The sequence below is a fragment of the Schistocerca nitens genome, chromosome 5 (genome assembly GCF_023898315.1).
Source record: "Schistocerca nitens isolate TAMUIC-IGC-003100 chromosome 5, iqSchNite1.1, whole genome shotgun sequence".
In the NCBI taxonomy this organism is placed as follows: domain Eukaryota; kingdom Metazoa; phylum Arthropoda; class Insecta; order Orthoptera; family Acrididae; genus Schistocerca; species Schistocerca nitens.
The window spans coordinates 811,652,807-811,674,342 of record NC_064618.1 but is presented as its reverse complement, the minus strand read 5'-3'; the positions used below and the strand labels follow the sequence as shown (position 1 = coordinate 811,674,342).

Sequence of the window (21,536 nt, the reverse complement as noted above, 5' to 3'; positions counted from 1 at the left end):
ACGTTACCAGATCTCGACAGCAGTGCAGAGCACGTACGAGTGGCTTCAGTTTTAGAAACGTTCAGTCATAAAGAAAGTAATTGAACAAAAGCAATGTCTTGGTAGCAGACTTTCTTTTATAGAAAGTTTGGAAAAAGCATTCTTTATACCAACTGCTTCATATTGTATTAATTAATTAAACCAAACAAGCAATAAGCCTCCTAATTCAGGCGATAGCAAGGAAAGGTCTTTGTATCATTCTCACTAACCTCTTTTTCGCAATAAAGAACAGCGGTAATTGTTTATTTCCTATTGTACTTCGACGAAACGTGAGTAATTCATAATCATACCAACAGTGTTTGTCGGTATTTTGTGTAAGATTTTAAAGCCCTTCGGGAGTAAAGTTGAATAACGAGCTGTGTTAGCGTAATGGTTAAAGGGTATGGCTGCTAAGCGAAAGGTTCTGAGTTCAAACCTTGAATGGTGCTAAATATTTTCTTTATTATAAAAACAACATCGAAGTGTCTTACTTCATGAATTTTATTCGTTTGAATGTAATTTTTTGAAATTTCTAGTGGCAACTAAAATCGACCATACGGAGAGTATACGCTATTGACTTTTACCTCTGCAAACTCTCAAAAATTTCGTGCAAGGTTTACTACATCTAATGCTGCACAATAACTGCGTTGAACATCGAAACAAAATTAAGTCATTTATGGGGGGAAGGTATCAGTCAAGAAGATGTGTAAAAATCAAATTTTTGGGCCAAATAGTTTTTGTGAAATCGAATGATAAAGTGTGTCAAAGAAGTCGGAACACCGTGTGTCTGCACAGGCGAGCAGTGCAATGGTGCCAAAATCGCGCACATCGCGGAATACGGGGAGCACGTCTCTGTAGCGGCGAAAGGGTTAATGCGGCCGTGGTGGCTTTACTTCATAAACTGCGCGCTCCCCCCTAAACGTAAGTTTGCGAACTATTCTATACTATGGCGCTGCTTCTCTTGGCGCGTACAACTGGCAACGCAGCAATCTCCCGCCTCTGGGCGGGCTTGCGCGAACCACCAACATAAAAGAATTCAACTATAGTGTCCAGTAATATGTCTCCGGATACTTTTGATCTGATAGTGTTACGTGCTAATACACAGTTACCATGATATTATTACCACTGCCGGCGCGGTGGCGGAGCGGTTCTAGGCGCTCGAGTCCGGAACCGCGCGACTGCTACGGTCGCAGGTTCGAATCCTGCCTCGGGCATGGATGTGTGTGACGTCCTTAGGTTAGTTAGGTTTAAGTAGTTCTAAGTTCTAGGGGACTGATGACCTTAGATGTTAAGTCCCATAGTGCTCAGAGCCATTTGAACCATTATTAACACTAATGTTGCGAAGCCTCAGGTGAGCTGTGGTATAAGTGTGTTTTCTGTGGTGTAAAGTGGTCTCTCTGAGCAGTGTTGTGCTTGCTGGCTGTTGCAGGCGTGATCTTCTGCACGGACACGATGGCGTGCATGAACCTGCCCGGCTACACGTGCAAGGGCGGCCGCTGCGTGTGCGAGCCGCAGCGAGACACGGGCCTCTTCTCCTGCTTCGGCGGTAAGCTGCCTCTCCTGCCCTGCTCTAGCCTGTCACCTAACGACGCCATTACCGGCCTCTTCGTTAACACGCCAGCTCAGTCCGCCTGCTGCTCCTCATTACTCGAAGCTTGCCTGCCGCACCGCTCTGCACGTAGTCACCTGTCGTGTGTGCCTTAAAGCTGTGCGGCTCACAACGTTTCTTTCCTTCTGGCCACAACTGCGCTGCTCCACAACTGATATGAAGAGTGTTCCAAACCTGTCGCTACGTCGCAGCGATGTAGCTGAATGTACGTGACCCAGACATTTCGTCTCATCCCAGAAGCACATTAAGGGGACAACACCGTGGTTCAGGTCGAAAAAAATCGATTTTCGGTTTTCATCATATTTCGATAGATTAAGGTTTTATTTAAGTACTATGAGAAGGATTTTGCTGAAAAAGTCTTTTTTCGAGCATTTAAAGAGCACTTTTCTACCACGTGTGTTTATGTGCCACGCCCACTTTTCTGCATATATTTTAGATCTTTATATCCCCTACATTGCACGTTATGGATTTTTTTTTACTCCCGAGTGTGTTGGCTATCCTTGGAATGCAACGGTCGGTATTCTTTTGTTTCTGCTGTTTGTAAACAACACACTTTCAAACACGCGGTTAGTTTTGTTCAAGTGTGATTGCGAGTAGCTGTTATACGTACGTTTGCAGTGCTTGTTTACGTATGTTTTGTTGTGTTTATTGAAGATGACGAAACGTAAAGGCATTTTCAAGTAATGACAATTTAGAGGAAACAAGTTTAGAAAGCTTTCTGTTCAAGAGGTTATGTCGCCTGGCAACGATGTTTCGAATTGTAATTCTTCAACAAGTGCATCATCAAAGAAGCTCTCACCATTTCAAGAGAGTTACAACGAAGTTACTGTAAGTGACAAGGGCTGCAGTAACATAATTTCTAAATTTGTATGATGTGCATTCAAGTTCTAAGGCCTCCGATTTTTTTTCTCCGGACAGGAAAGAGATAGAAACATGCGCATTGTTTTAAAATGAGGCCGCGTTCATTGTCAATACGTCCCAGAGATGGCAGCACCGTACGGCAGATGGAATTTTACCGCCAGCGGCGAGAACGAGAACTGTTTTAAATACTTAAAATGGCGACGTTTTCCTTACTTGAACAGCGTGCAATCAATCGTTTTCTGAATTTGCGTGGTGTGAAACCAATTGAAATTCATCGACAGTTGAAGGAGACATGTGGTGATGGAGTTCTGGATGTGTCGAAAGTGCGTTCGTGGGTGCGACAGTTTAATGAAGGCAGAACATCGTGTGACAACAAACCGAAACAACCTCGGGCTCGCACAAGCCGGTCTGACGACATGATCGAGAAAGTGGAGAGAATTGTTTTGGGGGATCGCCAAATGACTGTTGAACAGATCACCTCCAGAGTTGGCATTTCTGTGGGTTCTATGCACACAATCCTGCATGACGACCTGAAAATGCGAAAAGTGTCATCCAGGTGGGTACCACAAATGCTGACGGATGACCACACGGCTGCCCGTGTGGCATGTTGCCAAGCAATGTTGATGCGCAACGACAGCATGAATGGGACTTTCTTTTTGTCGGTTGTGACAATGGATGAGACGTGGATGCCAATTTTCAATCCAGAAACAAAGCGCCAGTCACCTCAATGCAAGCACACAGATTCACTGCCACCAAAAAAATTTCGGGTAACCGCCAGTGCTGAAAAAATGATGGTGTCCATGTTCTGGGACAGCGAGGGCGTAATCCTTACCCATTGCGTTCCAAAGGGCACTACGGTAACAGGTGCATCCTACGAAAATATTTTGATGAACAAATTCCTTTCCTGCACTGCAACAAAAACGTCCGGGAAGGGCTGCACGTGTGCTGTTTCACCAAGCCAACGCACCCGCGCATCGAGCTAACGTTACGCAACAGTTTCTTCATGATAACAACTTTGAAGTGATTCCTCATGCTCCCTACTCACCTGACCTGGCTCTTAGTGACTTTTGGCTTTTTCCAACAATGAAAGACACTCTCCGTGGCCGCACATTCACCAGCTGTGCTGCTATTGCCTCAACGATTTTCCAGTGGTCAAACCAGACTCCTAAAGAAGCCTTCGCCGCTGCCATGGAATCATGGCGTCAGCGTTGTGAAAAATGTGTACGTCTGCAGGGCGATTACGTCGAGAAATAACGCCAGTTTCATCGATTTCGGGTGAGTAGTTAACTAGAAAAAAAATCGAAGGCCTTAGAACTTGAATGCACCTCGTACAATGTAGACAGTGTGGTGAGTCACAGAGTGTGAAAATTTGTGAGGGTACCACTGGGAGAAAAGGCCTAGCAATTGCTTAGGATTTAATTTGCAATAAATGCTCAGCTGTGATTTCATTTATTGTTCTTCAAAACCAGATATAAGTGGCCCTTATGAAATCAATACTAGATTGGTTTATGCCGTCTCGAAACACTCGAAACATCTTGTTCATGTTGTGGTGCACCGTCAACCCTTGAGGTTAGATGTACCAGAAAAACAAATCAGCTGATGACAACAGTTGAGAGCTCGGGCCATTCACAGTGCTGGCCAGTAAGAATCCTGCCGGCCGCTATGGCCGAGCGGTTCCAGGCGCTTCAGTCTGGCACCGCGCTGCTGCTACGGTCGCAGGGTCTAAACCTGCCTCGGGCATGGATGTGTGTGATGTCCTTAGGTTCGTTAGGTTTAAGTAGTTCTAAGTCTAGGGGACTGATGACCTCAGATGTTAAGTCCCATAGTGCTCAGAGCCATTTGAACCTTTTAAAAAATTCTGCAGTATGAATGCGACATGCCACAAACTTACGACTGTAATACGTGCTTCGATGTACAAATCATTAGTATTTCAGTGCAACGACATGAAACGGGTAGGAAAGACGTCATCTACACTCTGTGTGTAACGAAAGATCTCGAAACTGATTTCTCATTCACATATCCGCATTTGGATTTTTTTGTTTGTGAGAAGAACCGTGTTATGCCCATGTAAGGGGTACAAGCGGGTGTGTCTGTAAAATGCGAGCCTAATTTATTGCTAACTAATTTCCGGAGACAAAGATTTTCGCGGATTTTGCAACTGCAGCGCGAAATGGAAACATAAATACACTCCTGGAAATTGAAATAAGAACACCGTGAATTCATTGTCCCAGGAAGGGGAAACTTTATTGACACATTCCTGGGGTCAGATACATCACATGATCACACTGACAGAACCACAGGCACATCGACACAGGCAACAGAGCATGCACAATGTCGGCACTAGTACAGTGTATATCCACCTTTCGCAGCAATGCAGGCTGCTATTCTCCCATGGAGACGATCGTAGAGATGCTGGATGTAGTCCTGTGGAACGGCTTGCCATGCCATTTCCACCTGGCGCCTCAGTTGGACCAGCGTTCGTGCCGGACGTGCAGACCGCGTGAGACGACGCTTCATCCAGTCCCAAACATGCTCAATGAGGGACAGATCCGGAGATCTTGCTGGCCAGGGTAGTTGACTTACACCTTCTAGAGCACGTTGGGTGGCACGGGATACATGCGGACGTGCATTGTCCTGTTGGAACAGCAAGTTCCCTTGCCGGTCTAGGAATGGTAGAACGATGGGTTCGATGACGGTTTGGATGTACCGTGCACTATTCAGTGTCCCCTCGACGATCACCAGTGGTGTACGGCCAGTGTAGGAGATCGCTCCCCACACCATGATGCCGGGTGTTGGCCCTGTGTGTCTCGGTCGTATGCAGTCCTGATTGTGGCGCTCACCTGCACGGCGCCAAACACGCATACGACCATCATTGGCACCAAGGCAGAAGCGACTCTCATCGCTGAAGACGACACGTCTCCATTCGTCCCTCCATTCACGCCTGTCGCGACACCACTGGAGGCGGGCTGCACGATGTTGGGGCGTGAGCGGAAGACGGCCTAACGGTGTGCGGGACCGTAGCCCAGCTTCATGGAGACGGTTGCGAATGGTCCTCGCCGATACCCCAGGAGCAACAGTGTCCCTAATTTGCTGGGAAGTGGCGGTGCGGTCCCCTACGGCACTGCGTAGGATCCTACGGTCTTGGCGTGCATCCGTGCGTCGCTGCGGTCCGGTCCCAGGTCGACGGGCACGTGCACCTTCTGCCGACCACTGGCGACAACATCGATGTACTGTGGAGACCTCACGCCCCACGTGTTGAGCAATTCGGCGGTACGTCCACCCGGCCTCCCGCATGCCCACTATACGCCCTCGCTCAAAGTCCGTCAACTGCACATACGGTTCACGTCCACGCTGTCGCGGCATGCTACCAGTGTTAAAGACTGCGATGGAGCTCCGTATGCCACGGCAAACTGACTGACACTAGTGATGGGGAGCTCGTGAATGAGTCGTTTAAATGAACGCTTCACTCCAGTGAAGTGTGAACTAACCACTCAATTTTAATGAACTGGTACTTCAAACTCTCCACAGATGGTACACATCACACTTTTTTTCTAGTTCGTACACTCACTCTCTTCCCCTCTCCCACTACATTGGCGCTACGTCACTCATTCTCCCTTCCACTTCAATCCTCCCTGTACTGCCTGTCGACGAATCGCACGGTGAAATACACTTAGAACAACAGTTGCACTTTGCTTTCACATAACCTAAATCGGCGAAGAAACCCCAAATTTCACTACTTTTACGCGATCGCGTGTTGCTAGCCATTGTATAAGCGTGAACAGACACAAAAACTGCTTTCGAATAAAATAAAGAGGGATTTTACCTGAAATCGTACCAATGACTACAGGTGACAGTTTACGTTTTGAATTTAGAGTTATTATTCTCAATAAAAATAAAATCCCGGGGAACTTCTGAATAATTACTTAACGTAGGTATATAGACTTTGTGACAGTGGTAAACATACTCATTCTATTTTGGATTAAATTTTAAAAGGAACATAAACTTGGACTGCATTTCGTTTGTAGCCCAAGTTTTCAGTCCATAAATACAACAAATAAGGTTTCACTTGGCAGATGAAGACTTTTTGGCGCTTCATGAGAAAATGTCGAGCAAAATTAAACGTAATACCTTCTTCATATGTGACAGGCTTCTCTGTTTATCTTTCCTTTGTCCCCTTCGACCATCCTGTATTTAACTCTGACGCTATAAGACGCAAAACGTTGCGTGCACGTTACCGCATAGTTCGGCCATCTGTTGGTAAAAATATGAAGTATTACGAAGCTTTATTGTACGAGCGAGGCGAAGCGAGCGTAGCCACGGCGAACTGGGCAACTTCGCCAGGCTTCCGTACTTCATGAATGAACTACTTCATTTGAACGCTTCACGGCAAAGAGTGAAATGAATGAAGTACTTCACGGGACTGAACGAGTTCGACCCATCTCTAGCTGACACTGACGGCGGCGGTGCACAAATGCTGCGCAGCTAGCGCCATTCGACGGCCAACACCGCGGTTCCTGGTGTGTCCGCTGTGCCGTGCGTGTGATCATTGCTTGTACAGCCCTCTCGCAGTGTCCGGAGCAAGTATGGTGGGTCTGACACACCGGTGTCAATGTGTTCTTTTTTCCATTTCCAGGAGTGTACAATACATGAATCGAGAAAATTATACTCGTAGGTATCATATTCAGGGTGATGTAGGACTCATAATAATTGAACACAGCAGTACATTCCTGGAACGCGTTGTTATGCGCGAAAAGACGTAACTGATGAAGTATTTTTTGTTGTTTGAATCAGTTTTAATGCAGTTGCAGACTTTCAATAGCGTGAATAACTTACATTAATAAAATCAAAGTATCACCATGTCTTGTTCTTTATGCGCTGCACCAAGTCTGGCACAGGAAGAAAGCGGCTAGTTTGGTTGTCCAAGATTCTCCATCATGGAATGTTGGTGGGTATGTCTGTGGGTGGGTGTAGAGCCACAAATTCCAACTACTTCACGAGGATCCAACCATGGAAAGTTGGACAGGAACACAATCTGGAAGATCTGTGCGTTCACCTATAGATATTACGCATTAGGTAGGGGAAAGAAACCCATTTTTTTGGTTAATTGGTAGTGCAAGATGGTGATACAAAAACATGCCAGATTCTAAGTGAGATTCTGTAATCTAGAAAAAGAGTGCTTCTGCCTTATCGAAGAGGTTCACAGCTCGTTCATGTGTGACAGAAATGATGGTGATATAGCTTGCGTTTTTCAGATCGTTTTGTTGCTGGAAGTACGGGGGTAAGTAAAATGAAAACCTTAAATATTAAATATTATTCATTGTGCAGAAATGTTACAAAGCTGTATCACTTTCCAACATAATCTCCCCCACGCTCAATGCAAGTCCTCCAGCGCTTACAAAGTGCATAAATTCCTTTAGAAAAAAATTCTTTTCATGCACCGCATGGCGTACCTCTTCATCACAACTCCTGTAACTCCGAGGGCAAAAAGTTAACGGTAATGACACAGCGGTAAAGTAGTAGATGTCTTTAATTTCATACTGACATGGAAACTGCAGATAATTGCTTTCTCTCATGCGACATATCGCAATTTAAAAAAAAAAGAAAGATATTGTAAACGGGGTGTATGCTATTAATTGTATATAAATGTGATACTGTATTTCGTAGTAAACGTTAATGAGTTTGGAGTCTTTTAAGGCAGTAAACAGAGCAGTAAGTTTCATCCTCAAATTAAGTGTATGTATTTAATTTTTAAGAAGCTATCATTTCCTCTGGTCACAGCGAGTATTACAATTGCAGTAGTAAATAATCGTAATTCGATACTATTGCAAATCGCTCTATAACAGAAAACAACTACATGGAATATGGCGTGTTATGTTTTGATTGTATAGGATAGGATGGGATTGGGTATGGTCCGTGGGCTTGTGTATCGAAATTTTTTATACTATTTATTTTAAAAAGGAATACACCTGGCTACAGAAATAACTCGTCAAAAGTAACCGATTGTGTGTATTGGTGTTTAATTTTTTGTGGTGAAATTCTGAAAGCTGTTGTCAGTGACTAGCCAACACGTTAGCGTTGTGATCACTTACTGGAATCATGTATTGTTTACTTGTATGATGGTGACACCTCCTGAAGGAAAAGAAACCTTTGAGTGGTCCAAACATATGGAAATCACATGGGGCAAGGTCTGGTGGGTATGGTGGATGAGAAAGACACTCAAAATGCAGGCCTGTGATTGTTGCAACTGTTGTACGGGCAGTGTGGGGCCTTGCATTGTCATGTTGCAAAAGAACACCTGCTAATAGCGATCCACGTGGCTTTTATTTGATTGCAGGCCGCAGATGATTTTTTAGGAGATCTGTGTATGATGCACTGGTGACAGTGGTCCCTCTAGGCACGTAATGCTCCAAAATAAAGCCTTTTTCGTCCCAAAAGAGAGTCAGCATAACCTTCCCTGCCGATGGTTCTGTTCGAAACTTCTTTGGTTTTGGTGATGAGGAATGGCCTCATTCCTTGCTCGCTCCCTTCGTTTGCGGTTGGTGGAAGTGAACCCAGGTTTCGCCCCCAGTAACGATTCTTGCAGGGAAGCCATCACCTTCTCGTTCAAAGCGCCGAAGAAGTTCTTCACAAGCATCAGCACGTCGTTCTCTCATTTCAGGAGCCAGCTGCCGTGGCACCCATCTTGCAGACACTTTGTGAAACTGGAGCACATCATGCACAATGTGGTGTGCTGACTCATGACTAATCTGTAAACATGCTGCAATGTCATTCAGTGTCCTTCACTATGGCTTCAACTGCTGCAATGTTCTGTGGAGTCACAACTCGTTGCGCCTGACCTGGACGAGGAGCATCTTCCACTGAAGTCACACCATTTGCGAACTTCCTACTCCATTCGTAGACTTGTTGCTGTGACAAACATTCATCACCGTACTGAACCTTCATTCGTCGATGAATTTCAATAGGCTTCACACCTGAACACTGAATAACAAAACGCCGTTCTTCTGTGGTGCAAGTGGGGCGGCCATCTGTATACTGATACTGCGACGGATGTGTGCATCTGCACATGTTGTTCTACAGGCCATTATGCACGCTGCTTGTAGCACGCTTACCAACTTACAGGATAACCACGCGAAATTTCGATTTGTTATTACAAATTTAAGGTTTTCATTTGACTCACCCTCGTAGCAACAAAATGCGCTAGGTAACGCGATACTCTCGCCGAATGGCGTACATCTATTGAACAGATGGGGTAAGCGCGATAGACCGCTGTCGCAGGAACGAAGCACGAGGGTACCTAACTTCACGTACAACGTGTACAAAAGCTTTTCCAGGAGAACACACCATGATAGCCCCTTCGGTACTCTCACAAGGGAACCTCCCCATCGCATCCCCCTCAGATTTAGTTTTAAGTTGGCACAGTGGATAGGCCTTGAAAAACTGAACACAGATCAATCAAGAAAACAGGAAGAAGTAGTGTGGAACTATGAAAAAAATAAGCAAAATATACAAACTGAGTAATCCATGGGCAACATATGCAACAACAAGGAGCCTGAAAACTCAGCAGCACCGTGGTCCCGTGGTTAGCGTGAGCAGCTCTGGAACGGAAGGTACTCGGTTCAAGTCTTCCATCGAGTGAAAAGCTTAATTTTTTATTTTCAGACAGTTATTATCTGTCGGTCCGTCCGTCTGATGAGATCACTTTTTTGAGAGTGATTATCACATACACAAGAAAACCTAAATCAGGCAAGGTAGAAGACGCTTTTTGCCCATTCGCCAAGTGTACAAGTTAGGTGGGTCATGTGACGCACATGCCGTCACCAGTGTCGTATAGAATGTATCAGACGTGTTTTTCTGTGGAGGAATCGGTTGACCTATGACCTTGCGATCAAATGTTTTCGGTTCCCATTGGAGAGGCCCATCCTTTCGTCTACTAATCGCACGGTTTTCCGGTGCGGTCGCAAAACACAGACATTAAACTTATTACAGTGAACAGGGACGTCAATGAACGAACGGGCAGATCATAACTTTGCGAAAATAAAGAAAGAAAACTTTTCACTCGAGGAAAGACTTGAACCAAGGACCTCTCGTTCCGCAGCTGCTCACGCTAACTACGGGACCACGTCGCTCCTGATCTTACACTATCCTTGATGTTGCCTATCTTGCGCATGGACTACTCAGTTTGTATATTTTGCTTATTTTTTTCATAGTTCCACATAACTTCTTCCTGTTTTCTCGATTGATCTGTGTTCAGTTTTTCGAGGCCTATCCACTGTGCCAATTTATAACTAAATCTGAGAGGGGTGCGATGAGGAGGTTCCCTTGTCAGAAAAGTCCAGATATGACTGCAGCACATTTTCACCTGTCACTGCTGTCGAACAGCTTTTACCTGAGCAACCCCGTTGTCGATTTATTTGGGCAGTCCATCCCTACGTTGGAAGCCAAAACTTAATTAATACTGCCGGGCGGAATGCCGGAGCGGTTCGAGGCGCTACAATCTGGAACCGCACGACCGCTACGGTCGCAGGTTCGAATCCTGCCTCGGGCATGGATGTGTGTGATGTCCTTAGGTTAGTTAAGAATAAGTAGTTCTAAGTTCTAGGGGACTGGTGACCTCAGAAGTTAAGTCCCATAATGCTCAGAGCCATTTGAACAATTTTTTAAAATTAATACTTGAATAAGTAATGCATTTAGTGTACCAGAAGCAATTCAGTATATGAAAAGGAGGAGATGTGAGAGTTGCAGGAATGGAATGAAGATACAGAGGCTGGACAAATATATTGAACACCGCGAGAAACACATGCTTGAACATAAAATATTAATGCAGGTGCTAGCTAAGCCTGCAGGTGGCACTATTGTATCTGATCACGAACGGTACCTGTTCAATGTTCTCAATACGTAGCTAGGGTCTGTCATGGTCAGAGAAGTGTTCTGTGTAGCTGTGAGTGCTTTACGTTAGAGCTGGGTGAATTCGAACGTAGGCAAATTGTTGGTGCTTGTCAGGCGGGTCTTTCCGTAACCAAGGTAGCCGAAGTGTTTGTTATTTCTGCATCTACATACACTATTGGACATTAAAATTGCTACACCAAGAAGAAATGCAGATGACCAACGGGCATTCATTGGGCAAATATATTATAACTAGAACTGACATGTGATTACATTTTCACGCAGTTTGGGTGCACAGATCCTGAGAAATCAGTATCCAGAACAACCACCTCTGGGCCGGCCGGGGTGGCCGAGCGGTTCTAGGCGCTACAGTCTGGAACTGCGAGACCGCTACGGTCGCAGGTTCGAATCCTGCCTCAGGCATGGATGTGTGTGATGCCCTTAGGTTAGTTAGGTTTCAGTAGTTCTAAGTTCTAGGAGACTGATGACCTCAGTAGTTAAGTCCCATAGTGCTCAGAGCCATTTGAACAATTTTGAACCACCTCTGGCCGTAATAACGGCCTTGATACGCCTGGGCATTGAGTCAAACAGAGCTTGGATGGCGTGTACAGGTACAGCTACCCACGCAGCTTCAACCGAGCGAGGTGGCGCAGTGGTTAGCACACTGGACTCGCATTCGGGAGGACGACGGTTCAATCCCGTCTCCAGCCATCCTGATTTAGGTTTTCCGTGATTTCCCTAAATCGCTTCAGGCAAATGCCGGGATGGTTCATTTGAAAGGGCACGGCCGATTTCCTTCCCAATCCTTCCCTAACCCGAGCATGAGCTCCGTCTCTAATGACCTCGTTGTCGACGGGACGTTAAACACTAACCACCACCACCACACGCAGCTTCAACACGATACCACAGTTCATCAAGAGTAGTGACTGGCGTATTGTGACGAGCCAGTTGCTCGGCCCCCGTTGACCAGACGTTTTCAGTTGGTGAGAGATCTGGAGACTGTGCTGGCCAGATCAGCAGTCGAACATTTTTTGTGTCCACAAAGGCCCGTACACGACCTGCATCATGCGGTCGTGCATTATCCTGCTGAAATGTAGGGTTTCGCAGGGATCGGATGAAGGGTACAGCCACGGGTCGTAACACATCTGAAATGTAACGTCCACTCTTCAATGTGCCGTCCATGCGAACAAGAGGTGACCGAGACGTGTAACCAATGGCACCCCATACCATCACGCCGGGCGATACGCCAGTATGGCGATGACGAATACACGCTTCGAATGTGCGTTCACTGCGATGTCGCCAAACACGGATGTGACCATCATGATGCTGTTAACAGAAACTGGATTCATCCGAAAAAATGACGTTTCGACATTCGTGCACCCAGGTTCGTCGTTGAGTACACCATCGCAGGCGCGGAGTCTGTGATGCAGCGTCAAGCGTAAGCCCAGCCATGGTCTCCGACGTGATAGTCCATGCTGCTGCAAACGTCGTCGAACTGTTCTTGCAGATGGTTGTTGTCTTGCAAACGTCCTCATCTGTTGACTCAGGGATCGAGACGTGGCTCCACGTTCCGTTACAGCCACACGGATAAGATGGCTGTCACCTCGACTACTAGTGATACGAGGCCGTTGGGATCCAGCACGGCGTTCCGTATTACCCTCCTGAACCCACCGATTCCATATTCTGCTAACAGTCATTGGATCTCGACGAACGCGAGCAGCAATGTCGCGATACGATAAACCGCAATCGCGATAGGCTACAACCCGACCATTATCAAAGTCGGAAACGTGATGGTACGCATTTCTGCTCCTTACACGAGGCATCACAACAACGTTTCACCAGGCAACGCTGGTCAACTGCTGTTTGTGTATGAGAAATCGGTTGGAAACTTTCCTCATGTCAGTACGTTGTATGTGTCGCCACCGGCGCCAACCTTGTGTGAATGCTCTGAAAAGCTAATCATTTGCATATCACAGCATCTTCTTCCTGTCGGTTAAATTTCGTGTCTGTAGCGCGTCATCTTCGTGGTGTAGCAATTTTAATGGCCAGTAGTGTACATACTCCGCGATGATGCTGTATCCAAGACGACAGAGCTGCTGTTCACACAGCTCGCATCGTGCAAGAGTGGTTATGTGAGCACAGCGATGAATTTTCGCACCTCCTCTGACCACCAGAGTAACCAGATCTCAATATACAGGAAAAGCAGAAAACATCATTCGCCAAGTCACAACGCGGAGGAAAGTCTATGTTGAATGGTCGTGACAGACTTTCATTGAAGAGGAGTGTAGCAAAAAATAAGAGGACGATAGCTGCAAAAGTTACTCCAGAACTGGATGTTGCACTCGCGAACCCTGGCAGCACCATAACAATACGAAGTAGCTGCGTAAGCACGGAACTGCAGGGAAAGTTCGAATTACAAAAACCACCCGTCAGTGTTCATAACATGAAAATGCAGTGCCAAATCCATAAGCCTCGGACTGTGAAGCACTCAAAGAAAGTCATTTGGTCGGATGAGTCTTGTTTCGCGCTGTTTCCATCTTCTGGCCGAGTTTACGTCTGGCGTGTACCGCAGACTGCTTGCTCCCAAGAGTGAAACACGGCGGAGGTTCGTTGATGATGCAGCCATATCGTTGTATTCGATGGCAGCCATGGTTACTAGCCAAGGCGGCAGTACTGTCAGGGATTGCGTGACTATTTCGGCTGATCAGATTCACCGTATGGTACAGTGTTTGTTGACCAATGGTGAAGCCGTGTTCCAAGACGGCAGAGCTCCTGTTCACACAGCTCGCATTGTCCAGCAGTGGTTTTATCTGAGCACGGGGATGAATTGTCGCACCTCCCCCGCCATCACGGTCACCAGCTCTCGATATTTCTGAGCCTTTGTGGGCAGCTGCTGAGAGTAGGGTGCGTGATCGCAATCCACGTCTATCATCGTTACCTGGACTTCCCACTATTTTGCACGAAGAATGCTATAAGATTCCCTTTGAAACCATACGTGACCTATATTTAACCATTCCGAGGAGACTGGAACCTGTTTTGTATGGCAACTATCGCTGCAGTCTGGAACCGCAAGACCGCTACGGTCGCAGGTTCGAATCCTGCCTCGGGCATGGATGTTTGTGATGTCCTTAGGTTAGTTAGGTTTAACTAGTTCTAAGTTCTAGGGGACTAATGACCTCGGCAGTTGAGTCCCATAGTGCTCAGAGCCATTTGAACCATTTTGTGGCAACTATTTTCCAACACCATATTTTGCATGGTAATGTGTTGCGTTTTTGGTGTTCCGATGTTATTGTCCATCGTCTGCATATTGTAACCAGTTGCATTTTCCACGAATAGTTGACTTTACCCAATAGCTCATTTTTAATGTGTTTATCCGTTCCAGTACACCACAACTATGTGCATACAGCTCTTACCTTTTCCAATAATTTGATACATTTTTCATTACTAAAAACATTGGTGACAGAGAGAATGAAAGCAGTATGTGTTCATCATCATCAGTGTTCTGCCAAAAGGTGGGTTTTCACATGGTAGTTCTAAATGGCTCTGAGCACTATGGGACTTAACATCAGAGGTCATCAGTCGCCTAGACTTAGAACTACTTAAACCTAACTAACCTAAGGACATCACACACATCCATGTTCGAGGCAGGATTCGAACCTGCGACAGTAGCGGTCATGCGGTTCCAGACTGAAGCGCCTAGAACCATACGGCCACACCGGCCGGCCATGGTAGTTCTCCAGGCTGTCCGGTCTTCTGCCATCCTCTTCAGGTCTGCATAATTTTCTCTTCCCTGTATGTCGTCTATCATCTTGTATCTCCTTATCTCCTTCTTCCTCTCAGTCTTCTCCCACAACCCAATCCTTCCAAAGCATCTGCTAGCAAGCACTCCCTTCTCAATGAATGTCCCAACGGGTTCGGTTAATGTCGATGGCGCTGCCGTGCCGTACTTTACACACAGTGAAATAAAACTTTCGCATTTTTGGGAGATAGAGATGAAGGAATTTTTGTAAATCAAGGCACGTAACATATAACAGACGTTATTTTATTCATATCTCAGGCCAAATTAAAGTTATTACACTATCACATACTTTTATAAAGTATGTGATAGTGTAATAATTTTAATCACATACTTTTAAAAAGTGTGTGATAGTGTAATAATTTTAATTCGGCCTCAGATATGAATAAAATAACGTCCATTATAGGTTACGTATCTCGATTTACAAAACTTCCTTCATCTCTACCTCCCACAAATGGGGAAGTTTTACTTCACTTTGTGTAAAGTACGGCACAGCACCGCCATCAACGCTAACCTAGTCGACATGAAATTAGTCACATGAATCAAAAAATACGCAACTTGCAGCTGTCCATCTGCACATTAGCGTCCCAGATCACGTAAGGAACAGATTGACCGTCCTTACGGCAGAACAGGCAACCGAAAAAATAGTTTTTCCCGTCGGTCAACAGATGTCGCAGGCGACGCTACGATGCTAACTGACCTGTCCATGTCGCGGAATTGGCAACGCTGTACCTTCTGTGACGTGAATGACGCTGATTTGCGTTCGGCTAGAGCGATGCGCGCGAAATGCATTCGTCACACTGCTGACTGTAGTAGCTCATGATCGGCTGTGGTTTTTCCCGAGTTTTCAGTCTAAGAATGTAGATTAGCTCCTGTAATTCTACAAAACAAGTTTATTTCTCACAGTCACATGCGAAATGAAATAAAGGAAACGTAACACACAAACATTTCTCGCGAGTTACTGTTTAAATGCAGACTGCATTGCAGTCACATAGGTTTTACACTCGCCTTCCATGCCGTCTATTTCCTCTTTGCTATACAGCTCTTCTCATATGGATTATGGTGGTAAAAAAGATCTCCACGTGCAGGTTAACACTAGAAAGTTTTCAAAATCCGCACTCCGTTATGATGCGAATTAATGCTGGACATATTTCAGTGACAGTCATTTCAAATTTAAATTCTTTTACTTTGCATGTAACTTATCGTAAATGATATAAGAGTGGCACAAAACGATGAATTTTGGATTGTTGTTGAATGGGGGCTGCAAACGCGGTAATATACAAGTGGAAGCGTGTTTTTCGAGCATATTTTGGCGGTGTCAACTTTGAAGAGCCACAGACGGCAAACCATAATTATGTTAAAAATTTACTTTGTACAGTTTAAAGATAACCCGCAAATATTCGCAACAGAGGTACGCTTTTATCTGCAACACAGTTATTACTGGGGATATCCGCACTCGCGCAGACCTGTTACTATAAGTAGTGTTGTTTTCAAGTGAAAGTTGTGAGAGGATTATTAGCGCAGAGATTAAAAAAAATTAAAATAGGCAGCGTCTATAGTTTGCATGTTATGCTCGTTCTCTTCTATTCTCCTCCCTTCATTAAAGTATAAACGCTTGTTCACAAGTATAAACGAATGGCAGTGAAAATTGGCGAATTATCTATGAATACTCGTTTGCTGCAGTGTAAACGAGGTTTTACACTCGTTCACTTCGTTCGCTCTAGTATATACCAGGATTTAGAGGGGCCGATGACCTAGCAGTTAGATGACGGCTATTATTCATTTATTTCACTGTTGCGATTTCAGCTCTAGAGCCATTTTCAAGTACCAAGGGAAAGGTCTTGTAAGGTAATGCTTCTTAAATTGTTTACCAAATGTTATCACACTATGCTTTGCATTTTGTTATCCATATCTTATATTGGTTTCAGTTTTCACATTGCACACAAAAATGCCTCTACAGCCAAAATTACAATAGTGCAGTGAATAAACAGTTTAAAAAAGTCCAAATCGCAGCAAAGATTTCATTTAAAAATTGTATGCTATGATTCTTGTACAGGAAGGGCTGCCACGTTACATCAGAATATAAGATCGATAAAATTTAGATAGGATAGAATGCTTAGGGCTCTTTATTAATTCTTACTCGTAACTAATTTATTGATTTATCTGAATTTAAAATCCACTCCCGTAACCTTTCTTTATCTTTGACGGGAAATCTGAACATTTTTAGTTCAGGATTTGTCCGTCTACTCCTTCCACAGTTGATATACTCGCACGCCCTCGACATGACGACTCGATCCACTACCACCGGTATGTCAGAAACAGCTGTACTTCACAGACGCCAAATGGTGGAAAGCTGCATGCGTTCGGACGATGTTGCCACATATTTTACCGAATGGAGTGCCATCTAGTGGTTGGTGCCACAAGTAAGGGTGTGACGCTGTTGCCGCCTGGTGGCTGTTCCCTGACAATTGTTGCCTGCTAGACCAAGCAATTGGGCAATCTGTTTCTTACGTGATCTGGGTTAACGTGAACCGTGATGAGTAATCTAGTAAGAGTGGAGGCTAGGAGTAAAGTTGTGATGACCAACGGAGAGCTGAGGCTAGCGTTACAACCTGACAGTCCTTCCCAGCATTTATAGCTCAGTTGTGTGCTGTGTGCTGCAAACGCCGTTATAAAAATGTAACTTGGCAGTATGTGTGTGTGTTCAGCAAACACATCAGAGAAATTCACCACTTGTTGCACCCAGTCAGTACTAATTTTTAACACTACTGAAAATCTATGGTGAATTTTATAAATCAGAATCCAGTTTAGTGTTACCTGTTATTGAATTCTTAGAAAAAATTCACGCGTTGTGAGCATTCGTTGCGTCGTGAATCGTTGCTGTTTTACAGGTCAGAAATGATCCACACAGTATAAAAGAGTTATCGTTGAATGTACTGATCATTCTCATAACCCTCCAACTTACCCTACACTACAAGATAATTTCAAACGGACTTTCGTGTACTGTGTTTTTGTTTCCATTATATGCTGAATTTGTTGGCATGGCACAACATGAAGTATGCGCAACGGACACAGAGCGATATTAACAGTAGGGTTACACCTAGAGTATTTTCATTCGAAGATAATAATTTCTGCTTCTTTATTCATGCTAACACACTAATAAGGAAGATTTTTCTCTTCGATCAGCCGTGTACCATCTGTAGCTGTACCTGGGATGTTTCATGGTGCTCAGACTTCTCCCACTGGGTTCTCAGTCTGATTTGCAGGTACATGATATTGAAACCCTCCGTTTGGGCCTTTTTAATGTTCACTGGACAACAGATTGGTGAAGGTAACGAAAAAACAACCAAAGATACGGGGCTGGAAAGACATTATATAAACAAAGACAGTTAATAGGTAACGACATACGTGAAAACAAACACACATTATTAACTCGTATTTTCAATTAATCCAAGATATAAAAATCTTGAGTCTGTACATCACAGAGTGTTTGGCCTATGTGTAAATTAAATGTACGTTAATTATTCCATTTGGGACACTGATTACATTTGCTTGTGACAATACACACTGAAGCGCTAAAGAAACTGGTATAGGCATGCGTATTCAAATACACAGTGAAAGGTCTCTGTTGGATTCCTTTCATGTTAATTTCTTAAATCTGTTGTCATTTACGGCACAAATTCCTCTTCTAAATTTACTGTGGCGTTTCTGACTATCTGGGAGGAGACTGAGCAGTGAAACGTGTGACTTTTACACATAAACAAGAACGATCTGTCACACTACTACACTTTAAAACACAGTTTATATGTAATTCATATCACACAGTCTCATACGGAGCCTACATCCGCTTTCTTTTATATACTGTATATGATAAGATACTGTCATCCCCCTTCCCTTCTGTGTGAGAGGATGAATGAGCAAATGTATTTCTAGTTGCATGTTGAGCAAATGTATTTCTAGTTGCATGTTTGAGGGTAGCAGACAAGCCTGTCTGCTAGAGAACAGTAGGACCAACGTCGGAACAGGTAGCTACGCTTTCTAAAAGCAAAGAGGTTTCTATCCTTAGTATGTTCCTGTCCATCCCTTGTCATGTTGGTATAGAAAGCTGCCTCTCTGGCCACTTCCGTTTGTATTTGTGAGCCACCCTCAGGAAGGGACCACGGCAGTCTGTCCGCGGCGAGCGTCTGAAGTGGTAAGCGCGTGTCTGCTAAGTCCGTAGGACAATGGATTTCTTAAGTTCAGCCTAACTGAAAATTTAATCACCTCTATTTCAGGTTTAGATCTAAAATATCTTATGTTATCTTAAATTGCAACGCAGTGAAATTCGAGTGTGAAGTTTAGAATATCTTCCAGTAGTTGCTTTGTCACTACTTTTTGAGTAAAGTGGAACCACGTGTTGATCAGTAACTCTAACTAAGATCATCAATCTTAAATGCGAATTTGCGTGAGATTATAACGTCTCATCTTGACAATATTTTTCAATATAGCAACTTTTCTTTATTTTCAACCCACATGGGGTGTACTTTGTGAGACCAGTACCACGTGCTTATACAATTGTTTGACCCATCAGGTTAATAGTGAGACGATAGTAACCAGTTCGAGGTTTTTCTTTTGTAAATTGCATTTCGATGTAATTTATTTTAATTATCAAAATTATTGTGGAGTTACGCTCTTTGTGTAAACCAAGTTGACAACGTGTAGCTTGTGGTGTAATCATCAAAGTAGCCCTCAGCTAATCTTTTCGGGAAGATTTCACAGAGAGTTAGTATGAATTTAGTATACCAGTGTGTGGTAATTACATGACAGACAGGATTGCGCTACGAACGTAACTTCTTTGGGTGAAAATTGAATCGGTTGGTTGTGGTTAATTTCCTCTTGCATATGTTTCAACGTTCTTTGTGTGTTATTTTATTGAATGCAGTGTTGTATGCAGTCTCCCAATCTTGGCTCCATATTTGATGTGTTCCGTAAGATTACAAACTCACATTTTCACAATCCTAAATAAGGCACCAGTTTAATTATGAATCAAGTTTAATATGCTGAAATTTCAATGATCAATGTTAAAATAAATTTCCAAATATAAACTGATGCTTCCCCCATGAACCATGGACCTTGCCGTTGGTGGGGAGGCTTGCGTGCCTCAGCGATACAGATGGCCGTACCGTAGGTGCAACCACAACGGAGGGGTATCTGTTGAGAGGCCAGACAAACATGGGGTTCCTGAAGAGGGGCAGCAGCCTTTTCAGTAGTTGCAGGGGCAACAGTCTGGATGATTGACTGATCGGGCCTTGTAACATTAACCAAAACGGCCTTGCTGTGCTGGTACTGCGAACGGCTGAAAGCAAGGGGAAACTACAGCCGTAATTTTTCCCGAGGGCATGCAGCTTTACTGTATGATTAAATGATGATGGCGTCCTCTTGGGTAAAATATTCCGGAGGTAAAATAGTCCCCCATTCGGATCTCCGGGCGGGGACTACTCAAGAGGACGTCGTTATCAGGAGAAAGAAAACTGGCATTCTACGGATCGGAGCGTGGAATGTCAGATCCCTGAATCGGGCAGGTAGGTTAGAAAATTTAAAAAGGGAAATGGATAGGTTAAAGTTAGATATAGTGGGAATTAGTGAAGTTCGGTGGCAGGAGGAACAAGACTTTTGGTCAGGTGATTACAGGGTTATAAATACAAAATCAAATAGGGGTAATGCAGGAGTTGGTTTAATAAAGAATAAAAAAAATAGGAGTGCGGGTTGGCTACTACAAACAGCATAGTGAACGCATTATTGTGGCCAAGATAGACACAAAGCCCATGCCTACTACAGTAGTACAAGTTTATATGCCAACTAGCTCTGCAGATGATGAAGAAATTGATGAAATGTATGACGAGATAAAAGAAATTATTCAGGTAGTGAAGGGAGACGAAAATTTAATAGTCATGGGTGACTGGAATTCGTCAGTAGGAAAAGGGAGAGAAGGAAACATAGTAGGTGAATATGGATTGGGGGGAAGAAATGAAAGAGGAAGCCGCCTTGTAGAATTTTGCACAGAGCATAACTTAATCATAGCTAACACTTGGTTCAAGAATCATAAAAGAAGGTTGTATACCTGGAAGAATCCTGGAGATACTAATAGGTATCAGATAGATTATATAATGGTAAGACAGAGATTTAGGAACCAGGTTTTAAATTGTAAGACATTTCCAGGGGCAGATGTGGATTCTGACCACAATCTATTGGTTATGAACTGCAGATTGAAACTGAAGAAACTGCAAAAAGGTGGGAATTTGAGGAGATGGGACCTGGATAAACTGAAAGAACCAGAGGTTGTAGAGAGTTTCAGGGAGAGCATAAGGGAACAATTGACAGGAATGGGGG

General features: G+C 44.3%; 1 protein-coding gene across 1 annotated transcript in view; it reads left to right on the top strand.

Annotated features, from left to right (window-relative positions):
• LOC126259842 (uncharacterized) overlaps positions 1–21,536 on the top strand; it is a 595,122-nt gene that overhangs the window by 329,468 nt on the left and 244,118 nt on the right. The window contains exon 2 of the mRNA XM_049956899.1: positions 1,448–1,564. Coding sequence (XP_049812856.1) covers positions 1,448–1,564 — 117 coding nt within the window. The remainder of the gene's footprint in view (positions 1–1,447; positions 1,565–21,536) is intronic.